This window comes from Bos taurus, chromosome 17 (genome assembly GCF_002263795.3).
Source record: "Bos taurus isolate L1 Dominette 01449 registration number 42190680 breed Hereford chromosome 17, ARS-UCD2.0, whole genome shotgun sequence".
Taxonomy (NCBI): Eukaryota; Metazoa; Chordata; class Mammalia; order Artiodactyla; family Bovidae; genus Bos; species Bos taurus.
The window spans coordinates 52,657,507-52,670,347 of record NC_037344.1 but is presented as its reverse complement, the minus strand read 5'-3'; the positions used below and the strand labels follow the sequence as shown (position 1 = coordinate 52,670,347).

The 12,841-nt window shown below is 53.1% G+C and overlaps 1 protein-coding gene across 1 annotated transcript in view; it reads right to left on the bottom strand.

Annotated features, from left to right (window-relative positions):
• Nucleotides 1-1,623: 1,623 nt before the first annotated feature.
• Nucleotides 1,624-12,841, bottom strand: part of VPS37B (VPS37B subunit of ESCRT-I) — a 31,383-nt gene continuing 20,165 nt past the window's right edge. Inside the window, exons 2-4 of the mRNA NM_001205357.1 lie at nucleotides 6,184-6,355; nucleotides 4,532-4,614; nucleotides 1,624-3,832 (exon numbers count right to left, since the gene is read on the bottom strand). Of these exons, the coding sequence (NP_001192286.1) occupies nucleotides 3,329-3,832; nucleotides 4,532-4,614; nucleotides 6,184-6,355 (759 nt within the window). The 3' untranslated portion in view covers nucleotides 1,624-3,328. The remainder of the gene's footprint in view (nucleotides 3,833-4,531; nucleotides 4,615-6,183; nucleotides 6,356-12,841) is intronic.

Genomic DNA, 12,841 nt, shown 5'->3' with positions numbered 1-12,841 from the left:
AGTGTCCGGCTTGTTTCCCAAGGGGAGGGCTGTGACTCTGGGGCGCCTGTTTGCCCCAGCCAGAGGCCCCCACCCTAGCGCTGTGGGAAGCTGTACCCCTTTCAGAAAGGGAGGGGTGAGGCCGATTCCTGGCAGTTAAGACTTTCACCTGAATGTCACACGTCTGAGCACGGTGGCAAGCCTGACTCTTGGCTGCAGCTGACTGTAGTGGCAACACGGAGTCGGAGTCTTTAGGGAACTTACCGGGCGCCGAGGCTCCTCAGAGCGCAGTGGGCTGCACCGCACCCACCTTCCCCAGCAGCACCCTGGGCACAGCCTTGGCCGGCTGCCTCAGAAACCGCGCCCTCCCTGCTGGTCGCCAGCACTTGGGGAACCCAAGGACGATGCAGGTCGGGGGAGAAGCAGGTCACCTTGGGTGGCTCTGCCCTGTGGCATCCTGCAAGCATCCCGCTCTGGGGCTGTGGTTTCCTGACCATGAGGTGGGGCCCCGCCGCCTCCAGGGTGGTTGGCGAGGGGCGGATGAGGTCAGGTGAGAAAGGGCTCCTTGAGCTGGAAGGGCACGGGGAGGGAGCAGCGTCTGCTCGTCTGCTAGAGAGACGGTTTCAGCCAACAGACCGACGCACCTGGTTCTTGCACCAAATCCAAACCAGTGCAGAAGCATGTGCGCTGACTACACTCACGACCCCAGCGGACACACCTTTCCATGGAGCCCCCATCAGTGAGCACACCATCTACCACTCTGGCTGGGGCTGGGGCTTCCTGGACGGGTCCTGAGCAGCGTGGCCCAGAGGAGGGGGGAGAGCTCAGATCGGGCTGTGAGGAGCCAAGCGCACTTCCAGCCCCCTGGGGGTAGACTACAGATCTGCCTGTAAGCTTCCTAGCAGCCACTGGGAAAAGACAAAACTGTCAGACATTCTTGTAAACAAAAGCAAGTTGCTTTCTCAGCAGAAGCCCCCCACCCCCACAGGAAAACCAGAGCGTCTGGACACCCTCAGCACCCTGAAAGGAACGCGGCCATCTGTTTTGAGCAGACAGCGACGGGGAAGCTTCCGCAGGGCGGCTCCAGCCTCGTGCTCCTGAGAGCTCCTCCCGGGGGCACAGAAGCCACGGCCCAGCTCAGCTGGGGGCCGCGGCCCAAGGTTCCCCTTTCCACCCTCCAGCAGCACGCGATGCTGCCACGGGTCCTCTCTGAACACCTGTGGGCGAGCCTCCGGAGCAGAAGGCCAGCCACTGGATCTAGTCTACCTGAAATCAGCAGAGAACGTCCTCACCAGAGCTCCCATTGGCTGGCCTGAACCCAAAGGGCACCCTGAGTGCCCTGCTCTGAGGTGCTGGCAGGGCAGCCCAGACCCCAAAGGCACCTTCTGATGGAGGAGGGAACGTGCTATCTTCTTGTACCTTGAGAAGCTGATTAAAAAACAACGCTGCTGTGAGGGCTGGGGCTCCTGGGCCAGGCGGACACCTCAGCCACCTCCATGGCCTTCATGTCTGAACCTTCATGTCAGGCCATGTCTGAACTTCAACCACCTTACTGGTCCGCTTCACTGTTGGAACGCTGACTGCTGAGACGCCAGAACCAGACACATCACAAGGCTCCCCAGGCAAATGAAGGGTGGGCTGTTATTAACAATTCTCTATTTATTAAAAAGGATGTTACAGCTTTACAGCCACAGCTCAGATGTGGCCCTGGAGAGACGGTGAGGCCAGCTTGGTGGCCCCTTCCCCCCATCAACACCAACTGAGCTCACGTGTTTGGCTGTGCCCCTGGCAGGGGGCGGGCACCCCCAACGGCGGGGTGGACGGCAGAGGTACGGGGTGGCGGCACCACTCTCGAGGTTCAGACATGGCAGGCCCACCTGATTGGCAGGGCAGGAAGTCGACCTGTACAGTTGTTCTCTTAAAAACAGTTAATGATACAGCAGAGTTCAAGTCCAGGAGGAGAAATGTAGTCATCCAGGACAAAGGGTGGTGGCTTTGCCCACGGCCTGCTGGGCCAGACCCGTCTGAGCGCTGCCTGGATTCTGTCCTCTGGGCCGTGGCCTGCTGGCGAGTCATGGGTCCGAGTTCCACCACTCAGCACGGCTTTTTCCATCAGCAGGTGGAGGGGGGCACCACCACCCCCAACTCCCTGCCCCAGCTGGGCCCTGGGAGCCCGGCACACATGGCACATGCAGACGAGCGCCCGGGGGGTGGGAGAAGCCGGGGTGCGGCCAGGGCCTCAGAGCTCGTCGGCCCCCCTCCACACCGAGGGGCTGCTGGCGGCCGTCGCACCCCTGCCCCACGCCCAGCCAGAGGCAGAGAATATTGGCTACGAGTAAGTATCCTGGTTCAAGCTGGGTGGACTTTCCTGCCACCTGCAACACGACAAGGAACGGATGCAGACGAGACCCCCGGCCTGGCCGGCCCCCCAGGCCCCGGGTGAAGCTAAGGCACAGCACGGGCACAGCACGGCCCGCAGGCGCAACCGTGCGCTGCTTGCACCAAACGACACTGCATCACTTCACCTGCATCTCAACCTGCGCAGAACTGGATGTGCATTTTTCCGAAAGTTTCCCTGAATGGTCTTGTGAGTGTCAAAAAAAAACGTTTTCTTCCCCAATATAAAACAGGAAAAGTACACACGTAGTAAAAACACCGGAGGAGTAGGTCTTCACAGAAGCCTGGGCTGGCTCGAGGAGCAGCAGCAGCTGGGGACGGCCTCCGTGTGCCAAGCCCAGCTCCCACCCGCCGCCTCACCCGGCCATGACTCGCCGGCCTCTGGACGTGGCTGGGGGCCAAGTGCAAACTCTGTGGGCGGCTGTGAAGCGTCCAGGGTCGGGGAGGGAGGGACTGGGAGGACTGCCCGCCCCACGCAGGTCCAGGGAGCACCTTCCGGGCTGGCTCACCCGACCAACCCCCACTGGCGGCTGCAGTGGATGGCGGGCTGGGATGCACAGAACCGTCTTGAAAATGAAGAAATGATGAACCGTGCTTATTAAATAAAGTTACAACAGGAAGACGATGATCCTACGTGGGAACGGGGGGGGGGGGAGGCTTTTTTCCCCCAAACTCAGGGGCTCATCAACACAGAACAAGGAACCATACTGAGCACACACACCAGCTCGACCACAGCCACGCCCGGCCGAGCCCTCGCACACAGCTGCCTCGGTGTCCAGAACCAGGGCTCTACGTCTATCGCCACTGACCTACGGCTCTAAAACCAGCCGGACGCCCTGCCCTGGGCACCAGAGACCCTGGCAAAGCAGCCGGTGCCCACAGTCTCCATCTGTGTGTGTGGAGCCCCGGCCGGCAGGCAGCGAGGGAGCCTCCCGGGGAGGACAAGGGCCGCTCACTGGAGGATGAAGCCTGGCTGGTGCGGGGGCAGCCGGGGCGGGGGTCTCTGGGGCAGCGCTGGCGGGTACGGTGGTGACACAAACTGCTGCGTGGAGAAGCCCTGCTGGGCAGGGAGGCCCCCTCGGGGGGGCAGGGGCGGGCACTGCGCGACCGGGTATGGGAGGGCCTGTCCTGAGCCCATGGCGGCGGTGAACGGCGTGGCTAAGCGTCCTGCAGGCACCGGGGGCGGAAGGGGTGGCATGCGCCGAGGAACCACGGAGGGGGGCCCACTGGCCTCCGGGGCAGGGTAGGGCAGGGGGGCGGCGGGGGCTGGCTCGGGCACCCTGGGTGGCAGCGGGGCGGGCGCGGGGACCTGCGGCAGTCTCTGCCCCTTCAGCACCATCTCCTGGAGCTTCTCGATTTTAACCCTTCGCATGTGGGCCAGCTTCCGCTTGCTCTGATAGACGTCGATGAAAGAATCCAGAGGGAGTTCTCCATTGAGAAACTTCTCGGCCATGTTCTGAAGGAGCAGGAGAAACTCGGTCATGGGCCGGGCGGGTCAGCCGTTAGGGGAGGAAGACCCACTCACAGACCGGGGCAAGGGGAGACGGGGCGAGCTTCCTCCCCACAACCGTCCCCTCCTCACTGCAGACCGTGGCCCACCCAGGACACGGGCCAAGAAGAGAGGAGGGCCGGTCCTATCCACCTCCCGAACTGCAAACTGGACGGGCAGCAGGCCCTGCGAGAGCAGCCTTCAGGCGACGGGGCCCAAGACCTGCGTTTCCTTCCCTCCGCTGGCTGCGACCTGACACGCTTGCCCCAAGCAGGCCGGCGGGACAGGAACCTGCTCGTGCCCACGAGGGCCACCCTGCCCAGTGGGTCATCAGACCACACGGCCCAGTTTGGCACCGTGCTGCCCGCCCCAGTGTGCCACAGCGGCTCAACTTTTGACCCCGATTCGTTTCCTTATCACTGAGCAGGCTCGAGCTTCAGGTACTCGGCGGGCCGTGCCCACAGGCTCCGCCCAGCCAGCTGACTCGGACAGATGGTAACTCAGCCGCCAGCACCCACAGGCTAGGTGCTGAGTCTCAGTGCAGCACGCGCCCCTCACGGGAAGACCTGGCCGCCCCGCTGCTCCCCTGGACCCCTGCCCGGTGCGCTCCTCAGCCCACAGGCCTGCCTGCCCCAACCTGGGGTGTCCCCCGGGGCTGCCAGTTACCTCGGTATCTTCCTCAATCTTGGCCCCTTCCGCCTGCAGGAGTGCTAAGAGGGTCTCCAAGGAAGCACTGCTGGACTGTTTATCTGGAAGAAGCAGGAGGCACGATGGGGTCAGGGGGCACCAGCACCCCATCAGATATCACCTCGGCCCCCAGCCCCTTGGAGCGACACGCCCCACCCCATGCCCTCAAAGAAAGAGTGCACTTTAGCTGGAGAGGAGACAGGGGAGGAGCACCTAGTGAGCGGACTCTCCAAGAAGCAGAAGGGAATGCGGGAACGTGCAGGAGAGGAAGGAGGGCACGCAACCAGCGGGGTCGGTGGAGGGGGGGGGCTCTGTGCCCGAGCTAGAGCAGCCATGTCACCACCCACCCCACGATAAGCCTGCAACCACCCTGTTACTTCCTTAGGATTTCTGAAGGATGATTTACATAAACACCTAAAGTAGACACATCTCCAGTGTATGTGTATAAACCGCCCCCCAACCCAGACTGAGACAGAACGTCTGCAGAGGCTCCAGCCCCGCTCCCAGAGGTGCTGCCGTCCACTCCCCAGGAACGCTGCCTGGTTCTGAGCTTCACCCAAGTGGACTCACACAGGGTGCTCTGTGCTGGCCTCTCTCGCTCAACATGTCTCTGAGACCATCCATGTGGCGGCACGAATGGGTAGCTCGTGCCTTTCGACGCCGTGTGGCACGAAAAGCTGCGTATCACGACTTACCCATCAGTCCAGAGATGGGTGTTTAGACTGCATCCAAATTTAGCTCTTACAAATAAAGCTACAACGAGCCCTCTTGCATGTATCTCTTGGTAGACGTGAACATCGGCTTTTGTGGGGGAGACGCCCACCAGTGAGACAGGAATCAGAGCGCGCGGCTCCACTGCACTCCAGGTGCTGACAAACAGCATCTCCAGTTCTCACTCCTCCCAGCAATGCAAGAGCCCCGCGTGCCCGCCAGCACCACCGTTACCAGTCTTTTCGCCTCTGCTCAGTCTGGTCAGGCGTGTTACAGCACACGTTTTTTACAGTTACAGAGATACAGGGACCACGGTATTGGACGGTACTGAAACGTGACTGCAGAGAGTGATTTTTAGCCTTCTCTTTCTATCCGGCCACGCTGCACGATACATGGGGTCTTAGTTCCCTGCTCAGGACCTGAACCTGGGGCCGTGGCAGCGGAAGCACCACGTCCTAACGCTGCCCCACCAGCGAAGGCCCTTTTTAACCTTCTGTGAATCTCAGAGTTCCCTGGAAAGCTACTTAGGCCTCAATGCTAGTCAACTCCTGCGTCACTTCATAATGGCTGCAAATTAAAGTGTGACATTAAAATAAAGTATCCCAGTGATCAATCTCTTTCAGCATTAACTGTGAGGGCCCAACCTCACAGGATAAAACATAAGTTGCATTATCATAATTCAGGATATTGCTTTTCCTATGCTGTTTGGAAAAGGTGCAATCTTGTTGAAAAGGCAATCAAGTCTCTTTCTCTAAACTGGTGACACAATCCTATATACAGATGGTTTTTGGCAGCAGTGATCCCTGTCTTAATCTGAAATTGTTCCCTAAATAACATTTCTTTCCTGGTTAGTGAAACAGCTTGAAAATGTACCCTTGCATCAGCTCCTTATTCTTGAAAGATCACCCTAAAAGAGTTACCTAGCTTGGTCTTCTTTATCTGATAGGCTTCAAAGAGCACCTGGAGTTCCTGGTATTTCTGGGTCAAACGAGCCTTCCGAGAGTCCAGCTGGGGCTGGTAGAGGAGGTTTCCTTCTGCCAGGCTCCGGTTGCTGGCCAGCGTCATCTCCTTGTTGAGCTGAACGTTCTGTGTCTGAAAGGACCATGCAGGGTGATGAGAAGCAGCGTGTTAACCCCCGAGCGCCATCCCCGGGGCCATGCCACCAAGAGTGTATGTTTGGCTGGGTGGCTGCCCCCACCCCACCTCCAGCCCCAATCTTGAACACTGCTGTCTGTTCTTAAAGAGCAAGGCCATTTCCTCTCCCTCTGGCCCACAGGCTGGGCTTTGTCCTGGGACCTGCGAGGCTTTCGTGCCCAGAGCTTTGCTGTGACCAGAATTCCTTACTGCTGCCACCGTGCTCTTAGAAGTGACTGGCTCTAAACATTCAGAGCTAGGCTTTTCTTAAACAAGCTGCTGCTGCTCTAGAGAAGTGGAAGAATCACTTCTTATCAGAGGAGGATTGGCATGGTGTCAATTCAGGCTTAGTCACCAGGATCTGAGACCAGACCTGAAAGCCCGAGACCCCGGGAAGGAGCCCGCTCAGGGACCGTGTTCTACTCCGTCCCCACGCCCACCGCGTCTGAGCAGAGGCCGGGCTCCTGGTCACTGGTGCACCACTGCTGCTGGCCCAGAGACGGGGGCAGGGGATTTATCTGCCCAGGGGTTCTGGGCATCCAGGGGGCGACGGACTGTCTGGGGGTGGAGAAGCCCAGCTGGACCTCCGTGAGAGGGGTAGTGGGAAGTCTGAGAAAAGGTGAGGAAGTCCTAAGGAAACATAACCCAAAAGTGCACCTGAATAAAAAGGCAAAAATGCAGTGTCATGCGTCTAGTCCAGTTCCCTTTCCCCTCGCTCGCTGGGCGGTTCTCCACGGCCCGCAGCCCCCTCGCTCCTGGATGTGAAGACTACTCCTTTGCCCCGACCTCGCTCAGAAGTGCTCCTTCAGCCCCACACCAGCCATCCCGTGGTCCACCCCGTAGTAATACTGTCTACACCCCACCCTACCCCACCCCACCCAGGCTATTTTCGCTGCTACTTCCTTCCTCCTGCTCCTCTGACTGTAGATTCCTCGCTGCCTTGCCTCGGCTCTGACCCTCCCCCTCCAGCCATACCGTTTGGTGCTTGTGTACAGTTCTTAACGCGGACATGTGTGCACACACGCACGCACACACACGTGTGAAAACAAAGAAAGATCTTGGGAGGCCCTGACCACTGAGGGGTGGGGGGGGATGATCCTCTCCTTCAGTTCAGTCGCTCAGTTGTGCCCGACTCTCTGCAACCCCATGGACTGCAGCACGCCAGGCTTCCCTGTCCATCACCAACTCCCAGAGTTTACTCAAACTCAAGTCAATCAAGTTGGTGATGACATCCAACCATCTCATTCTCTGTCGTCCCTTTCTCCTCCTGTCTTCAATCTTTCCCAGCATTTTCCCCAGATTCTCTCCTTTGCAGACACCTAATCTGCATCTCTCCACCTAGATCACTTCATGGCAAATAGATGGAGAAAAAATGGAAACAGGGAGACTTTATTTTCTTGGGATCCAAAATCACTGCAGATGGTCTGCAGCCATGAAATTAAAACATGCTTGCTCCTTGGAAGAAAAGCTATGACAAACCTAGATAGCATATTAAAAAGCAGAGACATTACTTTACCAACAAAGGTCCCTACAGTCAAAGCTATGGTTTTTCCATGTATGGATGTGACAGTTGGACCATAAAGAAAGCTAAGCTGCCGAAAAATTGATGCTTTTGAACTGTGGTGTTGGAGAAGACTCTTGAGGGTCCCTCAGACTGCAAGGAGATCCAACCAGTCCATCCTAAAGGAAATCAATCCTGAATATTCATTGGAAGGACTGATGCTGAAACTCCAATACTTTGGCCATCTGATGAGAAGAAGTGACTCACTGGAAAAGACCCTGATCCTGGGAAAGACTGAAGGTGGGAAGAGAAGGGGACAACAGAGGATGAGATGGTTGGATGGCATCACCAACTTGATGGACAAGAGTTTGAGCAAAAGCTCCGGGAGTTGCTGATGGACAGGGAAGCCTGGCATGCTGCAGTCCATGGGGTTGCAAAGAGTCGGACACAACTGAGTGACTGATCCACCTGGATGACAGGGCAGGGCCCTCAAGATTAGGTTCAATTTAAAGCAGAATTTAATTTAAAGTAGAAAATTAAGCCTATAGCTTAATATAGTTCAACACTATAAATCTGTGCAGTAGAAACACTCTCCTCTCTTGCTGCTGTTTTTAGCCAGCAAGGAAAATGGGGGCTGGCAAGACAACCGGGGGAAACAGAGACTCCAGTCTTGAAGGGCACAAACAAAACTTTGCCCACACCAAGACCCAGAGGAAAGGAGCAGTGACCCCTACAGGAGACTGAGCCAAAACTGCCTGCTAGAGCTGGAGCCCCTGGAGGCGGCTTGGCAGGGGCTCCATGGGGACGGGGGCACTGGAGGGTCCCCCTTGGCGTAAACCCTCTTGGAATTCACCATCAACCCCACCATAAAGCCTGGAGACCCCAGGGCTGGGTGGCTTCAGGCCAAACAACTAGCAGGGAGGGAATGCAGCCACACCCATCAGCAGAAAACTGGATTAAAGCTTTACTGAGCAAGGCCCTGCCCACCAAAGCAAGACCCAGTTTTTCCCATCACCAGTCCCTCCCATCAAGAAGCTTACACAAGCCTCTTAGCCTTATTCATCAAAGGGCAGACAGAAGAAGCACAGTCTCAGAGTGCCTAAAACAAGCCCTGTTATAGAAGGTTAATCATGATGAAAAAGCAGAAAGTGATGTCTGAGATGAAGGGACAAGATAAAATCTCAGAAAAACAACTAAATGAGGTGGAAATAGGCAACCTTCCAGAAAAAGAATTCAGAATAATGATAGTGAAGATGATCCAGGATCTCAGGAAAAGAATGGAGGCAAATATTGAGAAGATGCAAGAAGTGTTTACCAAAGACCTGCAAGAACTAAAGAACAAACAGAGCTGAATACTACACTAGAAGGAATCAACGGCATAATAACTGAGGCAGAAGAATGGATAAATGACCTGGAGGACAGAATCATGGAGATCACTGTCACAGCCGAGAATACAGAAAAAAGGATGATAAGAAATGAAGACAGCCTAAGAAACCTCTGGGACATTAAACGCACCAACATTCACATTATAGGGGTCCCGGAAGGAGAAGAGAAAGAGAAAGGAGCTGAGAAAATACTTGAAGAGATAATAGCTGAAAACTTCCTGAACATGGGAAAGGGCTTCCTCAACCAAGTCCAGGAGGTACAGAGAGTCCCAGGAAGGATAAACCCAAGAAGGAACACACTGAGACATATGGTAATCAAACTGACAAAAATTAAAAGACAGAGGTAAAATATTAAAAGCAACAAGGGGAAAATGACAAATAACAAGGGAACTCCCATCAGGCTATCAGCTGACTTCTCAACAGAAACTGCACCCAGAAGGGAATGGCATGACATATCTAAAGTAATGAAAGGGGAAAACCTACAACCAAGAATACTCTACCCAGCAAGACTTGCATTCAGATTTGATGGAGAAATCAAAAGCTTTCCAGACAAGCAAAAGTTAGAGAATTCAGCACCACCAAACCAGCTTTACAACAAATGCTAAAGGAACTTCTCTAGGCAAGAAACACAAGAGAAGGCAAAGACCTACAGAAAATAAACCTAAAACAATTAAGAAAATAGTAATAGGATCATACATATTGATAATTACCTTAAATGTAAATGGATTAAATACACCAACCAAAAGACACAGACTGCTGGGTGGATGAAAACATGCATGTATGCACTTCCACTTTCCACATCGCTGCCTGACCCCACAAATTGTATATAATTATTTTATATTGTTAATCATGTTCCCATTATGGCTTGCAATTGTAATTATCTTTTATTGTTTGTTTGGCTATTGATTGTGAAAACTGATGAACACCTTTTACTATTGTGATTATATAACTATTACTCACTTAATACCATTGTATCATGACTGGTCAATAGAAAAATAACAGAACTCTATATATCACCAAAACTAGGATCCAACAGAAAGCCTGTAATCACTTTTTAAAATCCAGATGCATATCAGAATCATCTTGAAATTTTCTGGAAAATTAAAATACTCAGGTATTGCTTTTTTTTTTCCTCCAGAGCTCCAGATATGTTTCTAATGAGCAGTCATGTTTAAAAACAACCAGAATACATGATGATCTTTTACTTTTATCTAGTTTGTTTCACTTTTTCTATTTCATATTCAGTACTCCCATATCATTTAGTTTATGTTTTCCAATTTCTCCGTCTTTTTTTTTGATGTTCTTTCTTAAGCCTTTATCAAGAGCAGTAGAAAAGCTTTTGTATACATATCAGTTCAGTTCAGTTCTGTCGCTCAGTCGTGTCCGACTCTTTGCGACCCCATGAATTGCAGCACGCCAGGCCTCCCTGTCCATCGCCAACTCCCGGAGTTCACTCAGACTCACGTACAACAAGTCAGTGATGCCATCCAACCATCACGTCCTCTGTTGTCCCCTTCTCCTCCTGTCCCCAATCCCTCCCAGCATCAAGAGTCTTTTCCAATGAGTCAACTCTTCGCATGAGGTGGCCAAAGTACCGGAGTTTCAGCTTTAGCATCATTCCTTCCAAAGAACATCCAGGACTGATCTCCTTCAGAATGGACTGGTTGGATCTCCTTGCAGTCCAAGGGACTCTCAAGAGTCTTCTCCAACACCACAGTTCAAAAGCATCAATTCTTCGGCGCTCAGCCTTCTTCACAGTCCAACTCTCACATCCATACATGACCACTGGAAAAACCATAGCCTTGACTAGATGGACCTTTGTTGGCAAAGTAATGTCTCTGCTTTTCAATATGCTATCTAGGTTGGTCATAACTTTCTTTCCAAGGAGTAAGTGTCTTTTAATTTCATGGCTGCAATCACCATCTGCAGTGATTTTGGAGGCCAGAAAAATAAAGTCTGACACTTTCCCCATCTATTTCCCACGAAGTGATGGGACCAGATGCCATGATCTTCGTTTTCTGAATGTTGAGCTTTAAGCCAACTTTTTCACTCTCCACTTTCACCTTCATCAAGAGGCTTTTTTAGTTCCTCTTTACTTTCTGCCATAAGGGTGGTGTCATCTGCATATCTGATGTATACATATAAATATGTATAATACATATATTTTAGAAAACTTATGAATTTTTGCCTAACTAAAAAAATTATGGCATTTTGATTCCACTTGTTTGACTTAGTATGAATAGACTGCTAGATTTTTGATTAAAACACAGATATGCAACAAGCAACAAAGGTTCACTGTGCAACACAGGGAACTACAGTCGCTATATTGTAATAACCTCTGATGGAAAATAATTTCAGAAATATTGTATGTGTATTTATGTAACTGAATCACCTTGCTGTGCACCTGAAACACTGTAAGCCAACTGTACTTCAATAAAATACATTTTTTTAAAAACAAAACAAAAACAAACCACTGTACACCCTGGAAAACAGCTCAGAAACTCCTTTTAAACAAAATAGGCAACTACCATACCATCCAGAAGTTGTGTGCTTTGGCATTTATTCCAGAAAGGTGAAAGTTTATGTTCACAAAAAAACCCTACACATCAGTGACCAGAATGGCCTGCTACATAATCAAAACCTTGACGCCACCCAGGTGTCCTTCAGCAGGCGAAGGGCTTCATCACAGCCGCCACCCACAGCAGGAGCGGGGCGCAGCCCTGGGAGAGGACAAGCTACCGAGACACGTGGACGCCCGGGTGAAGACCCACGCCACTCGGCCGAGCAGGGGGAAATACAACTCACAGGGGCGCAGACTCCGTGATCCGGTGCATACAACACTTCCTGAAATGACAGAACTACAGAAACGGAGACTGATTCACGGCTAGGGGGAGGGACGCAGCTGTCAGAGGCAGCAGGAAGCTCCTCATGGCCGTGGTTCCCTGCTCTGTTATCAGTGTCAAAAGCCTGGTTTGCTGTCACTGGGGGAACCTGGGTGAAAGGGCGCACAGGATCTCTGTGTTATCTCTTACAACTGCACGTGAATCTACAATCACCTCTCAATTTAAAGTGTGGAAGGGAAGTGAAAGTGAAGTGGCTCAGTCGTGCCCGATTCTTTGCGACCCCATGGACTATAGCCTACCAGGCTCCTCCGTCCATTGGATTTTCCAGGCAAGAGTACTAGAGTGGGGTGCCATTCCCTCCTCCAGGAGATCTTCCCGACCCAGGGATTGAACTGGGGTCTCCAGCATTGTAGGCAGACGCTTTACCATCTGAGCCACCACGGAAGTCCAAATTTAAAGTTTCAGTTCAATTCAGTCGCTCAGTTGTGTCTGACTCTTTGCGACCCCAAGAACTGCAGCACGCCAGGCCTCCCTGCCCATCACCAACTCCCGGAGTTCACTCAGACTCATGTCCATCAAGTCAGTGATGCCATCCAGCCATCTCATCCTCTGTCATCCCCTTCTCCTCCTGTCCCCAATCCCTCCCAGCATCAGGGTCTTTTCCAATGAGTCAACTCTTCGCATGAGGTGGCCAAAGTACTGGAGTTTCAGCTTT